This window comes from Plodia interpunctella, chromosome 29 (assembly GCF_027563975.2).
Source record: "Plodia interpunctella isolate USDA-ARS_2022_Savannah chromosome 29, ilPloInte3.2, whole genome shotgun sequence".
NCBI lineage: Eukaryota > Metazoa > Arthropoda > Insecta > Lepidoptera > Pyralidae > Plodia > Plodia interpunctella.
Window position 1 is genome coordinate 1,566,606 of NC_071322.1, and position 25,637 is coordinate 1,592,242.

The window sequence follows — 25,637 nt, forward strand, 5'->3', positions numbered from 1 at the left end:
AAAAATAGTTCGAGTGAGGCTGAGTTTGTGAATTTCTGCCTAATTCTTTCATTGATCTTAACTCCGAATATATTATGCCAACACCACACTGTGGCCGAACTCGGACACATCCGACGCGAATGCGTGAACATTGCGCAGTTAGTACGAATGCTTTTATTTACCGCAATGAAAAACCAGCAATGTATACCGAATCTGCCAAAGTTTGGTGAACTGTTCGACGACAGTGTGGAGCCGGCATATAGAAAACAACGGAACGCGACGAAGAGCACGACTGACCAATGAGGCATTTGATGAAGGCGCTAGTGTGCGGCTAGAAAATGTTTTTAAAACATTAAATAAAATATTTCCTATTTTAAAACACAATTTCCATCTAATGAAAAATACTTTTAAAATGGGAAAATTCAACATTCAGAAAATATTTGGTTATGAAAAAAATACACTTTGGCTTGCAGTGCCATCTCGTGTGGAGTAGCGAAAACTTTCCTAGCAGCAGTTACAGATGGCGTTGAAACTAATTTACAGTTTTCAGGACGATCGGCACCAGTTCGCCAGTGAGACGTATATACTACACATTGCTGGTTCTTTTCTTGCGATAAAAAGTCTCATATATACTACATCATCTACGTTCATTCGCCTCGGTATCCATATGAGTGTGAGTAGAAGCCGCCTGCGATTTCGTCCGCGTTATTTTCACGATGTTATGATACTTTGAAGATAAATTATAAAATTGCACAAATATAGACTGACTAGAGTCTATATTTGTGCAATTTTATCAAAAGCGGTCCAATCGTTTTTTGGTTTCATCACGTTACAAAATTATTTTTATAATGACTAAGTACGAATAATGAATTAACATCCACCTAGGTAGGACTTCAACTAGGTACTTACCTAAGTAGCAATTATTTTACTACAAACATGACAGATGAGGAATTATTTTATGAAGTTTGTAGCTTGCTTGTTATGCCAGTAGTATGTAGCTTGTGAAAAATAACTATAAATATAAAAATTGACGAGAAAAAGTGCCCGTGAAGGCCTAATTTCTGAATAAATGATTTGAGAATTTGAAAATATCTACCTACTACCATTTCATAAAACCGACGATTCACTTTTCAAAGTAAATTTTCAGAGATCAACATCGTAAAAAAAATAGGTTATATTTATTATAACCTCAAAGGAAAACATATTAATAAAAATATAAGTAGGTTATAAATCATGTCTGTCTGATGTACATAGCATGGAAAACTGATTTATAAATAAATTTATAAATGTTGCAGGAAGTGGGCAGGCGGGATGCATTTAAATATCAAGTTATAACCTTGGACAATATGTCTGAATAAATTTTGTATTGAGGTAGGTCAGAAATTTAACCCTGTCAATGGGTTCGCTATCTAGATAATACCTAATACTTCTTAATATTTAACAACATGAATACAGAGAAACAAGAAAGAAACTTAAACACGTTGACTGTTAAAAACACGCGTGTTTTACAGGTCACACGCGAGAGGTGATCTCATTTTTTTCTTCCCGCGGGTGCTATCAACACGTACGGTTGTTTTAAAGGAAAGTAGTTACTTTTTACAATAGGTTAGCCGAAACATTTGATGATAGAAATATTTATATTAATAGAAACGCCAGAGAAATAATTACTGTGACAATTAGGTATGTAATGACAATGCTGTCAAACATATGACAAAAATAAATTCCTACATTTTTGGACTCGTCCAAACGCTCCGTACTTAATGACACATAGAAGTGACGTCACATCTAGGTATTTTACCTAGATGTGACGCAAATGTTTGCAAAAAGTCTAAGTTTGTTGTTGAACAGCAACCATAAATATTGTATTAATGGCTTTTTTAGTTTTTTTTGGGATGGTTTAGTTTGTTCGTGTTTGCAACGTAAACGAGCTGCGTAGAAATTGTAAGTTTGCCAAATTTTGACGTATTCGGTATACATTGCCAGTTTCTCATTGCGGTAAATAAAATCACTCAAACTTACTATGCAATGTTCATAGTTTGAGTGTGGCCGAGTTCGCGACAGTGTCGAGTTTTGACCGCCGTCATTACCCTTCCTCAAATTTCAACAAAGACAATAAACTTTACACTACCCTAATTTATAAATAAAAATCTGTTTTCCCATTGATATTGATTCCAAATAAATGATTCTATTCTATTGCATTATATTCTCCTTCAAAATTAAGAACCATTCTAAAATCTTAAAAATTAATGTTATTTAAATTTTACACCACCCCAGTAAAATCTTAAAAATTAATGTTATTTAAATTTTACACCACCCCAGTAAAATCTTAAAAGTTAATGTTATTTAAATTTTACACCACCCCAGTAAAATCTTAAAAATTAATGTTATTTAAATTGTACACCACCCCAGTAAAATTTAAATAACATTGATTATTAAGATTTTAGAATGGTTCTTAATTTTGAAGGAGAATAGAATGCAATAGAATAGAATCATTAATTTGCAAGGTTTACATAGATCTTAAATCAACTGGGGACAGTGACGGTGTTCAAAACTCTTGAAAATTCACCCACATAACCTATTTCCTTTCAGAAACGACCCTTTCACCGTATCACGCAAGTTTGTTTCTCTGTAGACGGGTTAAAATAGTTTAAAAACAACATATATTTGAATATCAAATTATTCTAGTCTAGACCAAGACCCCACTCAATGTCAGGAAAATAATATATCTAAAGGTTATTAGGCGGGTATACTTAGAATAAAATCGGTTATACAATATCGCGAAACAGTTTGCCGAAATTTGACGGATTGTTAATTTGCTGGTTTTTCATTGCGGTTAATAAGAAGCTCTTATACAAACTACATTTTATGCTCTCATACAAGCTCGCATTCGCGTCGACAACTGTCCGAGTTCGGCGATAGTGTGTAACCGGCAGAATCCTATTTCACTATACGCGCATACTAGCTGCGCCCGCGGCTTGGCTCCCGTGGGGATTTCGGGATAAAAATTACCCTATGTGTTATTCATAACAATCCGTTCAGTAAATTATGCGTGAAAGAGTAACAAACATACATACACCCTCACAAACTTTCGCATATATAATATTAGTAGAATGTCTGGGATGCCCACCAACCGCGCAAAAAACTTCAATAGGATCGCATCGCAGTAGGACCTGGATAGTATACGTTTCACAACTTTTTTGCCGCCAAAGTCCAAAAATATATTTCTTTCTTTCATATTCGCGTTTGAAATCAGGGCTGTGACGCTGCGAAGCCCAGTTTCGCCTTATAAATAAAGCTTAATTTTTTTTTTATTTGACTGTGAGCCCGTGTTTTTACGACATGCCGCCTACCTGACGTCATCTCTCCCTGGGAATGCTATTGCTGTCCTTCAGCTGCTCTTAGGTCACGTCTCTTAGTCGCGTCGTAAGACGTCTATTATTTAATTAATTTCTTTTTTTACCTTATTATTATTGATTAAAAAATAAATTATAGTAAGTACCTATAGATTAAATTTTTAATTTAATACCTATTTGATTTTCCCAACCTTATCCCTGAGAAATCATAGACAAGAAGGCCCGAAATAGATTTACACGAAATGACGCATAAACTGGCAACTACATTGTGATTCTAAGAAAATGTGTGTTCAATTATTTTGTGGGAAAACTGGGGGACATTTACGATTCTTATGTGTCGTGTCGGCGGGTTCGGTATACATTGCTGGTTTTTCATTTCGGTAAATAGAAGCGCTCATACTAACTACGCAATGTTCACGCTGAAATCGGCGACAATGGTGGACTGGAAGTCCTACTGATATTATAAATGCGAAAGTTTGTGAGGTGTACTATGTATGTTTGTTAATCTTTCACACAAAATCTACTAATTTTTATCTCGAAATTCAGTATTATATAATCTGTGACCGTGTGTACCTAAACCTTAGTACCCACATCACTCTTATCCATTTATTTTATCCAAACAGCATAATTCATCTTCATAACGAGTGTGTCATTGCTAATACTGGTGTCAGATTTTATTTAAGGCTTCTAACATGATTTTTAAGACCAGTCCATACATACATTAGTGCACTAAACTGTCAGCCAACAGTGTGCTGGGATATAGACTAGTAGAATCTACTTATATCTATTATTGAACAGAAAGGTTATGTTTATCTAATGGTCGGATTTTAGTTGTTGATATTGTTATCAATTAATTCAGTTATTGCAGTTAATCATTATGATTTAATTCGGGATTAATTTGCGTTATAACTTACCATGTTAACTAATGGATCCCTTTATTTTTTTTTTTAATTAGTGAAACGCATTTGTGTAAATATTTTTGTGTGCACAAACCTCATTTCATTGGTCGTTGGCTTAGGCGGCAAGCGGCATTTTGTTTTTTGTAATTTAGTACCGTTTCGGTTTTCAGCGGGAACGCACGCGCCTTTTTCCTAATTTCCCGCCGAAATATTTTCGGTTAAAAATTACGTGTAACCGTTTGAAATATACAATTTGTTTTTAGATTTTCAGTTTCAAACGATATTAATTGGTTATTTAACAAATATTAATTGAATATTCGAAGAAAAACAGCACAAGTGAGTTAATTTGTTCTTTTATCCTTGTTGATTTTATGATAAAATTGCCGGTTGCAAGAAACATTCAGTGTTTTTTACGCGCCCTTTCCTTACCTTTGCTTTTTTTTAAATTGTAGTGTAATTTTTAACTATAACTTGCCTTAGATAGTACTGCTTTACTACAATTTGTTATGTGTACTTTAAGAAATAAATTTAAATTAATTTACAACAGATATAGGTACATAATATGATATTATGTTAATATGAACAGATTTAGTTTTTCTATTGATATTATATTGAGTTGGCTTTTTATTCTCTTTTAGATGTAGAAGTGGTGTAATGGTTAAGACGCCCGCCTGTGGATCGAAACGTCCCAGGTTCGAATCCTACTCGTGCCACATGAGTATATCAATCTGATAGTATAGTTAGTTTTCATAAATCACCTGCTTCCGGTGAAGGAAAACATCGTGAGGAAACCTGCACACTGGTTGATTATTAACTTGTGTGTGAAGTGGAGAAGGCAATGGCAAACCATTGCATTAATAATGCCAAGAAAGTTGTGTGTGTTTCATTCCAAGTGATGACTACGACCCTTAGCCATGGTATTTTCTGTCTTCCCAAAAACTCGGGAATAAACCCAACTTGTAGTGTAGATGTGTTTGTGTCGGACTGTTTGGGAACAAAATATGGGAAAATCTGGGCTTAAACACATGTCCCAACTACCTACATATAGGCACCAACTCAGTTTACTGTGAGACTCTGTGTGACCTACGCTTTATTTGTGAACACACAGTAAAATTTCGTAAAGCCGTGATTCCGTGATATAGTGACTGTTTCAGATTTTTTGTGAGACTGTAACTTAGGTACCTATAATAATTGATTGTGTGTGGTTCCGCTTCATGCCGACTACAGCCGAACTCTGACATATGTCGATGCGAATGCACGTACATTGCCCAGTTTGTACGAGAGCTTTGATTTACCGCAATGAAAAACCAGCAATGTATACCTAATATATATATTTTTTCAAATATAATAAAACTACGCGCTTCAAGCTTCTTGTTATGTTTGAAAAAAATGTACAAAAGTAGGAAAATTTAATTAAAACAACTTAATCCCTAACATGTCACCGATAACGTAACTTTAATCACATCTTTGAATTATCCAGTGACTTCAGTATGATTCTGACAGCCTTAAAGTAGGTACTTGTCTTGTAACAAGAAATAGAGAACAGATTAGATAAGGAACATCTTGTTGAGTACTTTACCCATACGATTACATGATACTTGAAGGTAATAGATAGGTGAATCATATGTACTTTTTGAACGTTGGGTTTGAACTGGACAAAAACTGGGCGAATTGAATCTGTCCTAGCAGAATTCATCTCTGATATGGCTTTTAATCCCTTAGTCGTCTCGTATGACGTCCGTGTACGAACGAACATACCACACAAGGATCTTCAGGCGATCAAAGTTCACTCCATAGAGGTTTTTAATTTTTTTCTGAAGGATAGGTTAGGTTAGGTTATACATTTATCATTAAACTTTTTCATGTATAGGTATATTTTTTTCAAACCCTCTTAAAAATAGGAAAAAATCGGGCCTCAATGCAATGGCAGAACAAAATTCATTGCACATTTGCACACTGCTATAAAAAAACCACGCTGATCGATCGATCTTCTCGATTAAATATTTAATCTTGTATTGATCGCCCGCCTATTCTGGCATCCGCAAATTATTGAACTACTTTACAAATCTGTTTTATTATCTGAGAATTTGCTTCAAGTGGATAATGAATACATGAGTGCATGATTTGTTTCGACATTTTTAATTAGTGAAATACCTTTCAAATTCCTTTAAATTAATTCCTTGTTTAAACAAAACACATATCAATCAAGCCCGAACTCTTGCACTCGCTGTCGTCTGTCGTTTTTCTGAACATCATTTTCATAAAATTCGGGTCAGACTCTAGTTTTAACCACCGCGCTTCAACGTTATCATCACCCACTACTGGGTTAGGCCTCAAACGCCACTTTTTTGGGGCCCGTGCCAGTCTCATCCATCACTTCCCGCGCCCCTAACAATTTCATCTGACCAGCAGCTGGTGATTTACCAACTGCTGGTCAGATGCAGATACTCTGTCCCTGTCTCGGCCACCACTCCACGCTTGCCGTAATAATATATAAAATATATATTTTTTAACCCCCTACGCAAAAAGTGTAGGGTATTATAAGTTTGACCGCTAAGTGTCTCTGTATATCTGTATACGTGGCACCGTAGCTCATCAGCGCGTGAACCGATTTGTATGCGGTTTTTTTATTTGATAAGATATTTTGTTTGATCGGTTCGGCCATTCGAAAGTTGCAGCGAAATGAATATTGAAAGTCGGGGTTTTTTTATATTTGTCTAACAAATAAACTTGTTACTTCTTTGTGCATCGCTACACAAATTCCCACGGCCTCTATCAAACGAGAACGTCCTTGTCAAGGTTATCTAATAAAAAGCGGTCATTAAAAGAGCGATGTAATGTGATCTAGGATACTAACTAAAGCTGAATGTCGTACAAAAATAATTCCAGACTTATTATTAGAGTTCCGTACCTAAAAAAAAACAACGGAACCTTTTTAAAATATATGTTTGAGATCCTCAAAATAAGCCTTTAATGTTACGGCTGTATTCAATTGATTAAATTATGAGCAAACCCCGCATATGTTATTCCTATTCTATGATTCACATAATAAAAAGTGTATTATCGAAACTCATTTGTTTCACTCCTCTCTCCGGCTCCCGACAGTACACAATCTACCCCTTCTAGAGGAGGCGTGAAGGGTGTGTGGTTTTTTAAATGGCAGTTTAAATCTTGAATCATCTCTTGACAATCATGCGTTTCAATTCATATGTCACAAGATACAATTGTATTTTGGGAATTTTTTTGGAAAATTTTCTCATAAGTACTTCCCAAAATGAAAATTTGTTTCATGTTACTTGTCCGTATTTGGGTCATAAACTAACATATGTATACAAAACAACTCAATCTGTTTAGAAGGCCTACCACGAAACACACAAAGATGTAACTAATGTCCACATGCTGTCTGTTTTCCCATATCGTGTACGCATCGTGTAAAAAAATGAGAGAATATTCGGACGCAGTGACGTGTTACGTGTTTTATGTTTCATGGTTGCCCCCCAGTAGTTTTGGATAAAATCTTTGTGAAGTTGCATGAAAACGAAAGATTAATAACGTGGCGTATACGGAACCCGACCTAAGCTAGTTCAACTCGCACTTGACGAATGTATTTTTAATTTTACAGTTCCGTTTTACATAAAAACTGGCGATAAAAGTCTTAGCACGACAACATAAATCACTGTAGCATTTTTCATGCACTATTTTGTTGTACAATAAATTGTTGTCTCGAAATAGTTTGGCTAAAAACACATGCTGATTAAAAAAAAGTTTTTTTTTTTTTAATAAACGCGGCATTGTACCTATTAATTTATTTTGTCTTTAATGGAATTATATATACATTCTCACAAATTTAGACGTGAAAAAGTGCATGTGAAGGCAGAATTTCTGAATAAACGATTTGATTTTGATTTCGACACTAGGCTGCAAGCCTGGTGTAACTAAATGTGTAAATATCCTTATCTATACATTTATATAACAAAATCCTTTGCTGTGTCTGTCTGTCTGTACACGATGTACTCAATAACTAATTCACGGATTTTCATGCAGGTTTCACCAAAAGACACTGTTATTACCTTGGCTAATAGAACTACTCAGATAGGTGCATGGTGTCGGTCGTTACCCTCCCGTTGCAAACGTAACTTCTACCGCGGCAGTCAGTCAAGCGTTTCGTAGAAACTGGGTTACAAGCAACAACACAGTTAAAATAGTTATAAAGCTGTCTTCCGCCTTATTTTCTCACTAGCTTTTGCCTGTGGCTACGAGCGCGTGATTTTCCCACGGGAACAGTTATTTTTCCGGGATGAAAGGTACCCTATGTCTTTCTCCACACTTCAAACTACATGTATGCAAAATTTCAAGAACAATAGTTGAGTAGATAGAGCGTGAAGAGGTAACAAACTAAACTTACTTTCGCATTTATAAATTCTATCCTGGCTTCGCTCGGGTTAAACATAATAAATTATATAGGTACCTAAACCTTCCCCAGGAATCACACTATCTATAGCTGCGGTAAAATCCGGGAAAACTCTCAGGAGAGAGAGAGAGAGAGAGAGAGAGATTGACACGGATTCTGGTGGCCATCGCTTTCGGTTTAGTCAAATGTTTTTGTCAAACATTTCAAAATAGAAAACTAAATATTTTCTTATAGAAACGCTTCATCTAGTGTGGATCTTGGCAAGATCGTTTTAGATTTCCATGCGTCTGTCCATACGTCTGTCACAGCCAATTTGCTCCAAATCTACTGGACCAAATTGCACCTGTAGGTGTTTTCCTGTGGGTCATAACCCACATAGGTACGTAGTAATTTTCGTTTTCGTTTTTATTCTATATCGATGTTCGTTAAGAAAGGAAATATGGCTACGTAGAGAGATTATCACTAAATTTATTTCTCATATGAAACCTATTTTTCTCATCACTTCAGATGCCTGAGGTCCACGTCGCCTTCGAGAGCTCAGGGAGAAAACCTGGTCTCGAAATTTGGAGAATCGAGGTAGGTTTTTATTACGACACCTACACAAAATTGGCGCCATACAGATCGACGCGAATAATTAGGTCTAGGCAAATGTAATTCCGGCTCCACACTGCCGTCGAACAGTTCGCCAAACTTTGGCGGATTCGGTATATAATACATTGCTGGTTTTCCATTGCGGTAAATTAAATCGCACATACTGACTACGCGTGCGTTCGCGTCGGCGTGTGTACGAGTTCGGCGACAGAGTGGAGCTGGTTTTACACCCACCATACTCGTATATCTAGGTTAGGTCTATACAGGGTTACATTTTGCTCTCTTTCTGGCAGCTTTTTGTCTACGTTCTCAGTCGATTATACTTAACAACTTTTCGTATGAGGGCAACTGTGTTCCGTTGTGCTGCTGTTATGTTAACACAGCGCGTTGCCACTCCGTTCTTTTCAATAGAACAGTGACGTGCGAAGTCGAAACTCCATAACTTCGTTGTTCCGTTGTTCCGTCGACGGACGTCAAGGAAACGGAGCACGACAGAGCAATGAGTCCGCGCTCATACATAAAGCACACACGTCAATAAGATTAGCGGTAAATCTCTGTCCTGTCATTTACGATCACGGCTATTTCAGCTTGTGAGTTCATGACATAACATCACAGCTTCTCAAAATATCACAATGTTTATCTGAACAGCGAATTATATCAACACTAGCTTTTTGCAAATTTCCGGGATGAAAGGTACCCTATCCTATACCTTCTCAATACTTTAAACTACATGTATGCTTCATTTCAAGAAGATATGTTGATTAGATAGAGCGTGAAGAGGTAACAAAAAACCTTTCGCATTAATAATATTGTTAGGATTAAGATAATATTAGTATGGATAATACTTCGAAGCGGTGATGGTCCTTCAGATAAACTCTTTTAACTAATCTGGTTTCCCCATACAAACTTTGAACCCCCTTTTTACCCCTTAGAGGATTAACGTTGAAAAATCCTTTCTTATCACACCCCTAGACCACATAAGGAGCCTACTTGCTAAATTTGAAGTTTCTAGACCCAGCGGTTTGGGTTGTGCGTTGATGTCAGTCGGTCATTCAATGTCCTCTTTTATATAAATAGATTTATCAATTAAAATGTTACGTTATGCGAATGCAATTTACATTTGATTTTATTAACAAACAACTGCCTAATGTGTAAATAAATATAACAGGAAAACGACTGGTTGGCCACGTGTGCAGAATGCAGATAAATATAGCATCTCAGCTTAAACCTGTGTAGTTGTCGTGATCGTAACCAAAGCCGTGAATACAGAGCATTGAATTATAGTTAAAAATAACATGACACATTTTGTTAAATTTGTAGATTAGGTACCAGACGGCACGGCGTGTGGTTCACGCCTTGGAATAGGACCATTCCATACCCTTCACTTTTCAAATTCAATTTCAGAATTGTTTATTGAATTTAAGATGATATAGGTACCAATAGTTTCGTCAAATCCCGTAGGTTGTACCTACGGAATCAGTGGAATCGTGTCAAGACGCTAAAAGACATTACCTATGGGTCTTTTTCTTTATTGGAAAAGACATTATTTATCTATCGCTAGCTATTTTTTTCCGTTGACCCCGGGCGTCGTAGCCTCACAGCCGCGATAGAGAGTTGCTTCGATTCTATTATATAGTGCTCAAGAATCAAAAGATCAGAAAAAACAAAACGATTTTACCGACAAACCCACAAATCACAATCTCTCAAGGTTGATACAAAATGGATTTATAAAAAAACTTATCTAAGTGGTCAGACGGTATGCTTGGGATCCAATTTTTGCATAATTTATTTTGTTCTACATTGTTCTTTGGCAGACATGTTTTAGCATAAAATATTTTGGCATAATAGATCTGAGGCATATTTAATTTTTGACGTACGGGTAAATGTGGCGTACCTATTTAACTTTTAGGTTTGTATACGTTAGTGTCATTATCCGAGCCTTACCTTAACCTAATTTTCATCCTATCCTAATTCTAATTTCCTACCTAATATTATAAATGCGTAAGTTTACTTGTTTGTTACCTCTTCACTCTTTATCTACTCAACCAATTTACTTTGAATTTTGAATAACTAAATGTAGTTTTAATTACGGATAAGAACATCAGTATACGTGTACCATTCATCCCGGGAAAATAACTGCTCTCATGAGAAAAAATGCGAGTGAAGCCGGGGACTAAAGCTAGTTACGATTTAAATATGTTAACATGACATTAAAATAGTTTTGTTCGTCAAAAATTGCATGTCATTTAATCGTAATGACTTCACGACGAAATTTAACGTTTACAATTAATGTTGTACTCGTAGTAATGAAAAAATCATCAAACCGCCATCCTAACATCATAACTTAGTTTGTTCGTTACCTCTTCACGCCATACAACCAATCATCTTAAAATTTTGCATACATGTAGTTTGAATTATGGAGAAAAATAAATGTTCCACGGGCAATAGTAGTATCAAAATACAGGAATGAATGAGTCAGCTGCTCATTCGTTCCTATATTAGTTCTTAGTTGGTCTCAAATTCAAATTCAAATTCAAACTTCTTTATTCAATTTAGGATGATATACATCACTTATTGGCGTCAACAATTATTTAAACTAAGTCTACTGCCGGCTTCCAAAGCGCAGGTGAAGAAGAAGCGGCGCAACAAACTTCACCGCGGCCTTTTCTCCAAGGACGTCAATTAACAAATATAGGTCTTATACATATATTAAAAATCTTCTATAATTTCAACAGCTCATAAAGTAAATTAGCTTTTGCTTGGGAAATAGTTTTTGCGCTGGTGATATTTCTGGTTTCAATGGATGTTTGCTTTCGCAATAGGTTTCTAAATGTCAGCATTCTAGACTTGGTGAGATTTGGATAAGCGCCGGAACAGTCAATCAGAAATTCTGACAGGATTTAAACTAGTTCCCAGAATGTAGCTCAAACGTCAGCATTAATTTAAGGACTTTAATTTAAACATGCTAATAGACAGGTATAACAAGCCAATATGTGTTATGAATTGCGTAACAATTGTTAAATTCCTCACCTCACCATGTTTTACCCGAAACACTACAATATGAAATTCTCCAAAGGAATTCTAAAAAGATTAATTTATTTATGGTCGAAAGTGCGCATGTGAAACCTTTACTTTAAAACACAGAAATATCAACATTGATTTACGGAAATACATAAATTGCTATCTATACTATTATTATAAAGAGGTACAAGAGTTTGTGAGTTTGTATATTTGAGGCGGGTAATCTCCGAAACTACCGAACCGATTTCAAAAGTTCTTTCACCATTAGAAAGGTACATTATCCAAAATTGCTATAGGCTATATCAATATTATATATATATCAAAATTCCCACGGGAGCGATACCCCGGGCAATATCTAGTCATAAATAAATTGTTAAATCGATATAAAACACAATTTGGTTACAACGAAAGAAATTAGCAGAGCAATTCACGACGGACTTTCTTCCAGGCAACCTTTGGAAACCTATAGAGAGAAGGAAATTATATACAGAATAAAAAGGATAAAAATACAAAATTTTAATGGCCAGCCAATTAAAAAATTGAAACATGCATGGGAGCTTTGCAATGATAAATTATTAGTCTTATCAAAAATACTGAAATATTAACTAAACAAAGCTTATCGTATAAAATTAAACTGTCTGGTTGCTCGGAACGGCTGTGACGGAATATGACCTTGACTGTAATGTATAGCCAAGTGTGTGTCATTTGTTATGTTGGATTCTGAAATTTAGTACCAAAGTTTTATATTTCATCATTAACTTTTTTAAGGTGCGCGGCGAGTCGGCCTTGGCTCGGCAGTTTTTTTTAATAGCCAGGATGTTATGTACTAATGTATGTATATTTGTTACTCTTTCACGCAAAATCTACTGGACGGATTGTTATGAAATATTAATGTTAGTACCCCTTAGAATATAACCTGGAATAACACATAGGGTCCTTTTTATCCCAAAATACCCACGGGAACGAAGCCTCGAGTCGCTAGTTACATATAAGTCTGGGATTGCAATCGTATCTGCAACTGTCCATCTTGTTTCAGGATTTCGAGCCGGTCCTGGTGCCCAAGCAGCAATATGGAAACTTTTACTCTGGAGACTCTTATATTGTCCTTAATGTAAGTAGTTTTCAACATAACAACAGCATTTCCAAGGAGAGTTGACATCAGGTAAGCGGCTGGTTGTAAAATCACAGCAGCGTTTTCAAAACTTTAAGGTTGTTTTTCGCTGACCGCGGGCGTCGCGGTGTCACAGACCCGAACGCGCGGTACAGCGAAGTTAGTTTTTAAATATACAATACAGTTTCTTTTTCTTCCTTTTCAATGGAATAGAGTGACATTTGAAGAAGTCAATCCATAACAACATAAAGTATGCGCTGTTAATCACCATAACACCGCAAATGCTCCAGTCTAGCTGTTGGAACACCAACATTAAAATGTTTTTTTTTTTTGATAAATAAAAATTTGTTTTTTGGATACGGCATTACATTGCGCTATATTCAACTTTTTTTACTCTCTCGGATTCGTTCTCTGCAATAAACGTCCACGTTTCACGTTTCAAACCTCTTTGACAATGCTCTTGTTTGTTATTAAGACTATGACTCACCCATTCCGTCTTCGAAACAGACAGACGCCTTTGTAGTAATTGATTTGTGTTGCTGCCTCTGGTTACTATGGATTTTCTGTTTACAAATAAATGGTGAATATGTACTTAAATTACTTAAATTGGGCAGTGGTTAAGGGAATAAAATTAAATATATGTTGTAAGAATTCTCAAAAGATCACTTTTATTATTGGTTGCTAAGCACCAATGCCATAGTCTTTTTAAATTTATTTTTTAATAATCAATACTCCCACTTAAATTAAAAAGACCTACATTGACATTAATTACATATTCCATAACCCTTTGTTAACTGAAAATAACTCAAACACTATTCATAATACTATCTCTAATAAAGTTAAACCGGCTAAGGGGTAACGCCTTGGTCAGAAAATCAGCAAGTTGATACGAACTTTCTACATACTCTATGTTAATTATTTTCAGTTCCACCTTTTCTCTAATAAAATTATAACGAACATCGATATGCTTGCTTCTTTTATGAAATACAGGGTTATGTATTAATTTAATTGCACTTTGGCTATCAATTTTTAATGTTACAGTATTTTGTGGTTTGCCTATATCCAATAAAAATTGTCTTAACCACAAAATCTCTCTAGCAGCATCACTAGCAGCCATATATTCGGATTCTGTTGTAGACAATGCTACTGTATTCTGTTTTCGACTTGCCCAAGTAACAGGTCCACCATTCATTAAAAATAAATATCCAGTATTGGATTTTCTAGAATCTATGTCACCTGCAAAGTCAGAATCCGAATATCCAATTAACTCTGTACCATTTTCATATACAATTGACACATCTTTTGTAGTAATCAAATAACGTATAATACGTTTTACAGCATTGACATGTATAGCACCTGGATTACTTACATATCTACTCACTAAATTAACAGCGTAAGTAATATCAGGTCTAGACACCGAAGACAAAAATATTAGCGCTCCCACTGCTTCTCTATATGGAAAACTATTAACAGTATCATTCTCATCTTCATTTTTAGATAGTTTTACATTTACATCCACGGGTGTGCTACAGCCTTTAGCTTCTGTTAAATTAAACTTTTTTATTACACTCTCAATGTAATATCTTTGACTTATAGATATACGACCTGGTGTCTTATTTACTTCCATACCAACAAAAGAATTCAACTTTAATGTTCTAATTTCAAAATTATTTCCTAAGTCATTTAATATTACTGATAAAATGTCTTTGTTTTCTGATAACAATAATCCGTCATCTACATAGATTATTAACAAAACTTGAATATTATTAAAATATCCAACAAAGATGCAATTATCTGCATGACACGGTTTAAACCCATAAGTAGTAAGAAACAATGTAAACTTTTTGTTCCAACAGCGGGGAGACTGTTTAAGACCATATAACGATTTGTTCAACTTACATACTTTCGACGAGTCTGCTTCGACACCCTCTGGTACCTCCATATAGATTTCCTCCAAAAGATCACCGTACAAGAATGCAGTCTTTACATCAAATTGTTCAATCTCTAAATTTTCTTTTGCCGCTACACTCAATATTAATCTAATTGAATCATACCTGGAGGTCGGTGAAAAAGTTTCCTTGTAATCCATACCTTTAATTTGGGAAAACCCACGAGCACACAGGCGAGCTTTATACCTCTCTATTTCTCCTTCCTTATTTTTCTTAATACTAAAAACCCATTTACATGTGATAGGTTTCTTTGGTGTTCTATCCACAATATTCCAAGTATTATTTTTCTCATGAGATTTAAGCTCATCCTCAATAGCTTTCTTCCAATTTTTCTTCTCCAGCCCAGTCACAGCTTCTTCATACGTCTCTGGGACGTTGATTTCTGTTAAATTCACCTCCATATTCTTATTTTTCCGAGGTCTTAATGTCATGCCTGTATTGCTAGCTGGTTGATAACAAACATCTTGATCTTCAGAGCTTTTCATACTTTCATCTGATGAAGATGCTTCTAGGGTATCAGATTCATCTAAGGTACTTTGTTGTGGAGTTCTTGTCTGCTGATCTTCCTCAGCCTGTCCATCAATGTTTATTTCCGCATAGTTTCTCCTTGGCTCTGTTACACTACTGAGCTCATCAAACCTGACATCCCTTGACACAGTTATCTTTTTCGTATTTTGATCATACATTCTATAATTTTCTTGCTCATATCCCACCAACATCATTTTGGTACTTTTCTTGTCTAACTTCTTTCGTTTTTCATTAGGAATATGTACATACCCTACTGAACCAAATATTCTAATGTGATTCAAATTCGGTCTTTGATTGAACCATAGCTCATAAGGTGAAACATCTATAGTTTGACTAGACGAGCTTCTATTCAACAAATAAACAGCACAGTCAACTGCCTCAGCCCACAAGTTCATGGGGATATCTTTTGCATAAAGCATAGACCTTGCGCTCTCCATTATTGTTCGCAGTTCTCTTTCAGACCTTCCATTCTGCTGCGGGGTATAAGGGGCTGTACATTCATGAGTTATTCCTTTAATTTCCAGGAAGTTCTTAAATTCTTTATTCACATACTCACGACCATTATCTGTGTGCAGGATACGTACATCATGCTGGAATCTATTGTTGACTATCGCATTATATTTCTTGAAACATTCAAGCACTTCATCCTTGTGCTTTAGAAAATATACATGGCGATAACTCGTAGCACCATCTTTAAATAAAACAAAATAGTGACTACCTGATACTGATGACTCCGACATAGGTCCGCAAACATCACTGTAGACTATATCTCCTGCTTGTGTTGCACCTCTCATGGATTTCTTAAATGTATTTCTGGCTTGCTTACCATATTGGCATGCTTCACAAACAAAATTGCCATTTCCAGTCAATACTACGGGAATTGCTCCAGTTTTGCTCATATTTTTAATCTCTTTTACATTTAAGTGCCCTAATCGTTCATGCCACACTTTAATATCTGATTGCACAATATTACAGCTTTCTTGTATGATTGCTTTTATATCTAGCTCATATAAATTGTTTTCTTTCAGATGTGCTGACATTACAACTTCATTATTTTTTATTATTTGAGCACTTTCTTTATTTTTCATTATTATATAACCCTTTCTGGTTACAGCTCCTTCAGAAAATAAATTTCTTCGTAAATCAGGCACATACAGTACATTTTCTAATCTGCTTTCTTGCCAATTTCCTTTCAACTTACTTTTTACCAAAACCGTTCCCTCACCAAGTACTTCAATATTCTGTTTGTTTCCTAATTTGACAGTCCTGTTACTATCATTCTGATTAAATTCCATATACTGACAGAAGAATTCACGCCTGTATGTCATGTGCATGGATGCTCCACTGTCTAATATCCATATGTTGTCTCCATTTGCAGATGACCAATCACTCTCTGCATTGTATACTAACATATTCTGTTGCTCTTGATTGATACGAATAGATTTCTTAGGCGCTCTGCATTCTCTAGCAAAATGACCACGTTTATTACAATTGTAACAGATAAATCTATGACCTGAAGTACTTGCATTTCTCACGGAACTAGGTTTATCATTCTCTTTTACTTGTTTCAAATTTTTCTTTGAGGTTAGCAAAGCAGTATCATCTTTCATATCTTTCAGTAGACTTGCTTCTTCGTCAATCAAACGTGACGTTAGGTTTTGGATCGTCTGATTATCTGGATCAAGTGATAACCATGCTTGGCGCAGAGAACGATATGTAGATGGTAATGTGCTCAAAATTTTAGTTATCACTGCCGTATCACTTAATTTCTCACCACATTCTCTAAGCTGTTTGGCTAACCCTTCTACTTTTGAAACATGCTGTGCCATTGTATCACCAGAACAATAGGAATATTGGTAGAATTTCTCATGCACCATCATTTTATTGAATTCCGACTTATGCTCATATAATATTTCTAATTTACTCATAACTTCCTTCGCAGTTTCGCAGTTTTCTATCAGAGATATCTGATTCAGGTCCATTGACGAGGTCAAAATAAACATAGCCATACCGTCATCTTTGTTCCATTGCACTTGCGCTGCAGTTTCAGTTGGTTTTGGAGTTTCAATATTCAAGCCTTTTGCTCTCAAAGCGCACTTGACCTGGAACTTCCATTGCTTGAAATTTCTACCATCAAACTTCTCAATTTTCATTGAATTTGACACTTCCATTTTGAATTGCGATCTTCACTTTCTTTGGAAAAATTTTTCCCGGAAAATATTTCCTTTCTTCTGCTCTTTACTCAATATCTATTCCCTTGATCGGCTTTTCTGGGCCCATAACCACTTAAATTACTTAAATTGGGCAGTGGTTAAGGGAATAAAATTAAATATATGTTGTAAGAATTCTCAAAAGATCACTTTTATTATTGGTTGCTAAGCACCAATGCCATAGTCTTTTTAAATTTATTTTTTAATAATCAATATATGTAAATAAATATGTATGGACAAATCACACAGATTGAGTTGGCCCCAAACTAAGTTCGAGACTTGTGTTATGGGATACTAACTCAACGATACTATATTTTATAACATATACATAAATAGATAAACATCCAAAAGCCAAGTCAATCTGAAAAAGTTTATTTTCCATGTTGACCCGACCGGGGATCGAACCCGGGACCCAGAGTGTAGCAGTCCGGCATGATGACCATCGGGCCACAGAGGTCGTCAATGGTATCTATCTTGTAAATAATAAAAATACTTTTCAATCAGACGTCAGGAGATAGCCCAAACCTCAACTGGGATATTCACTTTTGGCTCGGCAACAACACATCCCAGGACGAGGCGGGCACAGCCGCCATTTTGACTGTCAACCTGGACGACAACCAGTTCAGTGGAGCTGCAGTTCAACACAGAGAGACCCAGGGTTATGAGTCGAAGCAGTTCTTGGACTATTTCCCTCCAGGTGAGGTGATCGTGAAGCGGTGGTGGTGTAATGGTTAAGATGTCCGCCTGTGGATCGAAAGTTCCCAGGTTCGAATCCTACTCGTGCCACATGAGTTTGTATACAAATCTGACTCATATATAGTAGTTTTCATCGACCACCACTTGCTTCCGGTGAAGGAAAACATCGTGAGAAAATCTGCACACTGGTCGATTATTATTAACTTGTGTGTGAAATGGAGAAGGCAATGGCAAACCACTCCATCAATAATGCCAAGAAAGTTTTTTTTTTGTGTATTTCATTCCACATAATGACCACGACCCTCAGCCATGAGGAATACGACTATGAAGATCCGTCACTAAAAACGAACGATAAAATTAAATATTTTAGTTAGCAGCTTTTGCTCGCGGCTCGCCCGCGTTTATATTCCGGGATGAAAGGTAGGTACCCTATTTCCTTCTCCATACTTCAAACTACTTGTATGCAAAATTTCAAGAAGATCGGTTGAGTAGATAGCGCGGGAAGACGTCACATTTTAACATTTTATTTTCGTTTTATTTTCCTTACAATTTGCCATCATTTTGGGTGCAATACCTTTTCTCTCTCCATAAGTCTTTATGTTATACTCGCGTCCACTCCTAACTCTTTCACATCCTCCCTCAGACAGTGCCTGTGGACAACAACGGCGAGGCAACGTAGCAATGGGACCTGGCTCTAATTCGCCTTAGTCAAATGGTTCTATTGAAAAATGTAATGTCGAGAATTACTTTAATTTACATGATCTCACCAGCAGATCAAAGAATTGAAACTCGACACAACACGACTAATTTCCAGTAATTGATCGATTCTACAGCCATCCGCTACTTGGACGGCGGCCATGCCTCCGGGTTCAGCCACGTGACCATAAATGCGGGCTCCGAGAAGAGACTCTTCCAGATCAAAGGCAACCGTAACGTCAGGGTGCGACAGGTTAGAACAACTATATCACTTTATAAGACTCAAAATAATTCCCAAAATTCAGATTCATCTAGTTTGGGAATTAATAGAATTCATGTTATTCTCAAGACTCCTACATATTATAAACTTAGCTGATTCCTACCGGATCTTCCGCAATGCCTTCTACCAATAAAGATATAATTTGATTCCTACAGATGTTTCGAAATCATTCATTCAATAAAATTTCATTCAATAAAAACTTTTTATCTTTTTATCAATGGTGTCTCCTAGAATAAATCACGGGTCGTGGCTGGGGACATAGTTGATCTCTTTATTGCGCCATTTACATAAGAAACATAAGTTATATATTTATAATTGTATGTTATTTTTAATATGTATTTATATCTATTTTATGTATTTTTTCTTTAACACGAGCATAACTCGTCTCAGGATTAGACTAGTGCGACTGCAAACTGTAAGCCTCACCTTTTCTTGCTGAAAATATTTCCATATTTTTAGGTGGAAGCATCCGTGTCGTCAATGAACAAGGGAGACTGTTTCATTCTAGACGTGGACCACGACATCTTCGTGTTCGTCGGCCAGAACTCCAAGAACAAGGAGCGGATTAAGGCCATCTCCGTGGCCAATCAGATCAGGGACCAGGACCATAATGGCAGGGGCAATGTTGAGATAATTGGTAAGTATATATTCAAATTATTTATAAATTTGTTGCATACTTCTTTCTTGTCACATTTCTTCGAACAATGCATTTCGGAATGGCTTCTGCCGAAGTAGTATTTTTCGAAAGTGTGTCTTATCGAAGTAGGTTCTGTTGGAATAATGCTAGTCGAATATGTGTTTTGTCTATCAAAGTCGAAATAGCGTTTTTCGAAATTGAGACCCTGTCGAAATAATTTTCAGTCGAAATTAAGACCTACAGTCAAAAAATTACCACCAGCCAGTTTTTGGGTTTACCTATTCCGGATTTTCTTTCTCTCATCTCTGGTTGCGGTGATGTCATGTCCCAGGTTGCGTAAGGGGCTGTGAAGCAGCGGAGCCAGGGTTCACCGTAAAAAAATACCATAAAATTTAGAAAATTCGGCTGTGATTTTACAACCGCGGCCGTCTGCCTGACGTCAACCCTCCTCAGGGATGTTATTGTTGTCTATCAATGAATCTTTTCACACCCTTTTTTGAAAGACTTCATGTTGAAGTCTCTAGGAAACACGTTGACGTGAGCTCATTCCACGCCCTTGATAGGTACGCGGGAAGAAGATGATAATACATACTGATACTATAAAGAGGTAAGCGCTTGTGTGTTTGTATGTTTGAGGCGGGTAATCTCCGAATCTATATTTTATCTCAAAATTCCCACGGGAGCGAAGCCCCGGGCAACATCTAGTAAATTAATAAATTAACTCTTTTGTCATAATAAACCACAGCTGATTTGTGACTCTAGTTAAATTTTGAGGTAAATCGTGGGTGGTCATCGCGCCGTATCATGAGTCGTTGAGAGCTAAATGAAATACTGTGTGTGACTGCCGTAAAATCGAATATACCTGCGTATAATTTATTTCCATATTTTTTGTTTTTTAATTCAAAAGTAGATTTAACAAATTTTGGCCCCCTGGGGTTTGGCCGCTTAGATGTAAGACACAGATATTTTAACAAATTATGTAATTACTTTTAGACCCGTTCTCTGACGGGCACGACACAGCAAATTTCTTCTCCGCACTCGGCTCGGGAGACCTGGACTCTGTTGCCGAGGCGTCTGCAGGCGGCGATGATGAGGTTGGTTCATATTCTTCCTAAATAATAAGCAATGAACAACACTCAACGGCCCACACTAAACACTAAGCTTGTATCTCGGGTCCATGAGCAAAAACACAGAAACGGGCACAACACGCCCAGAACCGCAGACAAATAACTATATGTGATCACAAGTACAAATATGTGACTGCATCGAAATAAGCATTAGATTAATGGAAGACAGCTTAATTTTATAAGAAATTCATAAATATATATTAATTCACAGTAAGTACATTACCTAATGTCACAGAGCAGAGAGCGGGGGATAATCTATGACAAGATGACAGCTAACAATGAGTGACATTCAGAAAAGCGCGAAATTTAAAACTCTTTGAATGTGAATGTGATGAATCTTTGAATGAATCTTTACATGATTTAGGAAAAATATCTTGGTATAAGATCAACGAACTTATTACATAAATCTGTTAACATACTAAGTTACGTCTAAAATGTCTAAAGTTTAGGTCTAAATTTTTTTCTAAACAGGAATTCGAACGTGGTGACGTGAAAGAGGTTACTCTTAGCGAGATATCTGATAACTCTGGTTCTATGAAGATCACCAAGCTGCCGTCTCCTGTCAAACGGGAACAACTCAACTCCAAGGTGAGGCACGTCTTCTGCTTTTACGGGTAGACAGAGCTTGTAAAGAAGCCTCCCTGTCTTGTTGCCTTAGCAGCGAAGCATGTTCCTCATCCTAAATTGAAATAAATTTTTTGATTTTTTTGTCTCAGCTTAGGTTGTTATTTATTTCAGGAATGCTACGTATTGGATACTGGTAGCAGTGGTATCTTTGTTTGGGTCGGCAGGCAGTCCAATGAGAAGGTAAAAAAAAAAAAGTTAAAGCTAAAAAATAATATCTTCACACGTGCACCGCGGCTTAAAAAAATTATCAGGGGGAGGGGCAATTTTACCCGGCCTATGGCCCCTCCTAAAAATATCTAGATACGCCCATTAGTCGGAACCACTTCCTTTGTTCTCACTACTTGAACACTTGAACTACTTATTTTAGTTCAGCTTATTATTGTCTTATTCAAACATATTCAATACTAGCATTTTGCCCGCGGCTACGCCTGTGTAAATTTCCCACGGACACAGTTATTTTTCCGCAATGAAGGTACCCTATATCCTTCTCCACACTTTAAACTAGATGTATGCAAAATTTCAAGAAGATTGGTTGAGTAGATAGAGCGTGAAGAGGTAACAAACTTACTTTCGCATTTATAATATTTGTCCTAACAAATTAACAGTTATTCCCCATAATAAAATGTAAGTAATCATGTGTAAATTATGATGTTTCAGGAAAAGGCTGAAGCCATGAACCGTGCCCAGCAATATTTGAAAGCGCACAATTTACCTCCTTGGGTAAGTTGATTTTAAGTTTAGTCAAAGTATTTATAAAGTTTAGCTTTTTTTTTCAGCTCAAGACTGATTATTTTTATTGACCGATATAAAAAAAAATGTGTAAGTTCAGTTTAAGCTTTATATTATTTCGATCAACATACAACATCATTGTAAAAAATACATCTGTCTCAGTGTCAAGTTATTTGCCGCACTAATTTTTAATTACTTTTATTTATTAGCGACAAACAAATTAATATTTTAAACAGATTACGCTAAAGAATTTTTGTAGAAAATTTATTAGTTTTCCGTTACACAACGTAATCAAAATAGTTGACTAAATCGAAATCAGTGGCCACCGAAATTCGTTTGGTCAACTGTGACCACTCTGACGACCTCGGTGACACCGTGGCAAAGTGCTTGCCTCTAAACCGAGAGGTCCCATTCATCGTGAAGGAAAATACCTAATCTTTTTCTGATTGGTCTTGGATGTTTATCTATATATGTATTTGTTATAAAATATAGTATCGTTGAGTTAGTATCCCATAACACAAGTCTCGAACTTACTTTGGGGCTAGCTCAATCTGTGTGATTTGTCCTGATATATTTATTTATTTATTTAATTATAGAAAACTATTAACACTTTAAATTTCTTTATCTATTGTGGCATAACTATTCCGTGAAGATATTTTTTCATTTTTCGCTTAGAATTAAAAGAAATTGGTATGAATGTGATGGTGGCGCAAATGTGCGGCTAGATAGCGCCTTAATTGAGTGATTTTTGTTTTAGGTGCACGTGTCCAAGGTCCCCGAGGGCCTGGAGCCCACCGCCTTCAAACAGTATTTCGAAGATTGGAACTAAATACAAAAATACTTGCATTTATTTTTATAGTGTTCAAATGTTGCCCGCGGGGCTTCGCTCCCGTGGGAATTTTGAGATAAAATATAGCCTATAGCGATCTTGGATAACATACCTTTCTAATGGTGAAAGTTTTTTTCGAAATCGATTCGGTAGTTTCGAAGACTACCCGCCTCAAACATTCAAACTCACAAACGCCTTACCTCTTTATAATATTAGTATAACTTTGGATAACAGGCGATTGATTTTGACAAGATGAGAGTTAATATTTTTGTTTATATAAAAAAAAATCGTATTTTTTATATAATAAACAATTAAAGTTTTTTTTTGAGGTGAAAACTTCTTAAGCAACGGCGTTAACGGCGTAAAGGTACACACCTTTTGTTATGTTAAAGTCGCGTCAGGACACGTGACTTCGTAAGACTTCAAAAATGCACAACGTTAATATTTCATTCAAGTCTTCACTTCTACCGGCGCGCCCGGGGTACAACTCATATTTCAATTTATAATTTTATATTTGTTTTTGGTCTTTCATACAAATTGTACACAATTAACTACATAACTAGTATGTATGTGATATTTATTATTGTGAGACTTTCTGTATTATGAGATCTGTTTGTTAATAAAATTAAAATTTGTGGTTGTCTTATTTATAAAGCCTAAGTACCCTACTTATATTATAAATGGATGAATTTCACGAACGTTTTCAACTCCGCCGCGGGCTCTCATTAGTGTTTAAATTGTACCGTAAACAGTAACCAATTTAATTATCATATTTTATAAATAAGTAAAGTACTGGTACAATGTTAGTTTTATAAATGTTTAATTAAATAATTGTTTATTCAAAAGAAATGTCGGACACTAATGAAACGCTACACGCCGCGTTCAAACGCTTGTGAAAATTTGTGAGTATGTATTTGTTAATCTTTCACGCAAAATCTACGGATTGTAAGTTACGAAATTTTGTTATAACGCACAAATGACAAAATACTTATTTATTTAAAAAAAACTATGTATTCAATATTTAATTATATAGTTAATTAACATTGTTATCCATAAAAAAGTATAAGATAAAGTATGTTTTGTTTCTTTCTGTCAATTTCAGATATTATAAAGTGCGATAGTGACAAAATATATATTAGCTTAGCATGCTTTATATTTTTGTGAATAAACTTTAATTTTTTGGCCAATTACGTCCTTAAATGTACGTAAAACCTCCCTGTCAAGTGGTTCTCAGAGCGTTCCGACCTAAGGTTCCGACCGCTGCGGCCGCGCTATCATTACGATCCGTCAATTTTCTCCAGGAAGGAATGATTTCCAGAATCAATCGTTCATAAAATTGACATTAAGTACGGATTAATTATTTTAAAATCGGACAATAATACGAATTCTTGCTTTGTTAAAATTTGAAAATTTGTAATTACAGCGCGACCGCAGCGGTAGAATGCGTTCTAAGAACCACCCAAAACGTATTAACATACGTAAACTGTACACTGTTAATATAAGTCAATTTGTTATAGTATAATAATAATATAATAAATTAAAAAAAATATATTAATATTTTTGTTTATTATTTTTACACAAACCATCATTACATACATATTATAAAACGAAGTCCACTATCGCGTCTGTCTTTCTGTTCGCGATAAACTCAAAAACTACTGCTCGGGTTTTCATGCGGTTTTCACCAATAGATAGTGTGATTCCTGAGGAAGGGCTAGGTGTATAATTTTTTATGTTTTTACTCAAGTGAAGCCGGGACGGGCGCTAGTAAGAAAAACATTACAATAATTACGTCTCGAAGAGATAGACCAAGTGGTTCCGCCCTGCAATAGCTCCACTCCATATCCTCCCGTGGATGTCGTACGAGACGACTAGGGGACACATAACCTTAACAGCTGATAACAACAATAGCATTCTCAAAGAGGGTTGACGTCAAAAAAGCAGTAAAATCATAGCCCAATCTT

General features: G+C 35.9%; 1 protein-coding gene across 3 annotated transcripts; it reads left to right on the forward strand.

Moving 5' to 3' along the window:
- The first annotated feature begins 631 nt into the window (after positions 1 to 631).
- Positions 632 to 24,304, forward strand: LOC128682007 (gelsolin-like). Of its 3 annotated transcripts, none has more exons than XM_053766427.2 (11): positions 632 to 652; positions 9,150 to 9,218; positions 13,291 to 13,365; positions 18,557 to 18,749; positions 19,582 to 19,697; positions 20,184 to 20,361; positions 21,355 to 21,455; positions 21,960 to 22,076; positions 22,227 to 22,295; positions 22,773 to 22,835; positions 23,602 to 24,304. In XM_053766427.2, the coding sequence occupies exons 1-11, from the start codon at positions 647 to 649 to the stop codon at positions 23,671 to 23,673; spliced, it is 1,059 nt and encodes a 352-aa protein (XP_053622402.1). In that variant the 5' UTR covers positions 632 to 646; the 3' UTR covers positions 23,674 to 24,304. The 3 variants fall into 3 exon arrangements, with proteins under 3 accessions (XP_053622402.1, XP_053622403.1, XP_053622404.1); XM_053766428.2 differs by lacking the exon at positions 632 to 652 and adding an exon at positions 4,318 to 4,567; XM_053766429.2 differs by lacking the exon at positions 632 to 652 and adding an exon at positions 4,901 to 4,923.
- Positions 24,305 to 25,637: the final 1,333 nt, after the last annotated feature.

Coding starts and splice junctions, on each gene's coding strand:
- LOC128682007 (XM_053766427.2), top strand. Junction 9,219..13,290: donor TCGAAATTTGGAGAATCGAG/GTAGGTTTTTAT, acceptor ATCTTGTTTCAG/GATTTCGAGCCGGTCCTGGT. Junction 20,362..21,354: donor GGGCAATGTTGAGATAATTG/GTAAGTATATAT, acceptor AATTACTTTTAG/ACCCGTTCTCTGACGGGCAC.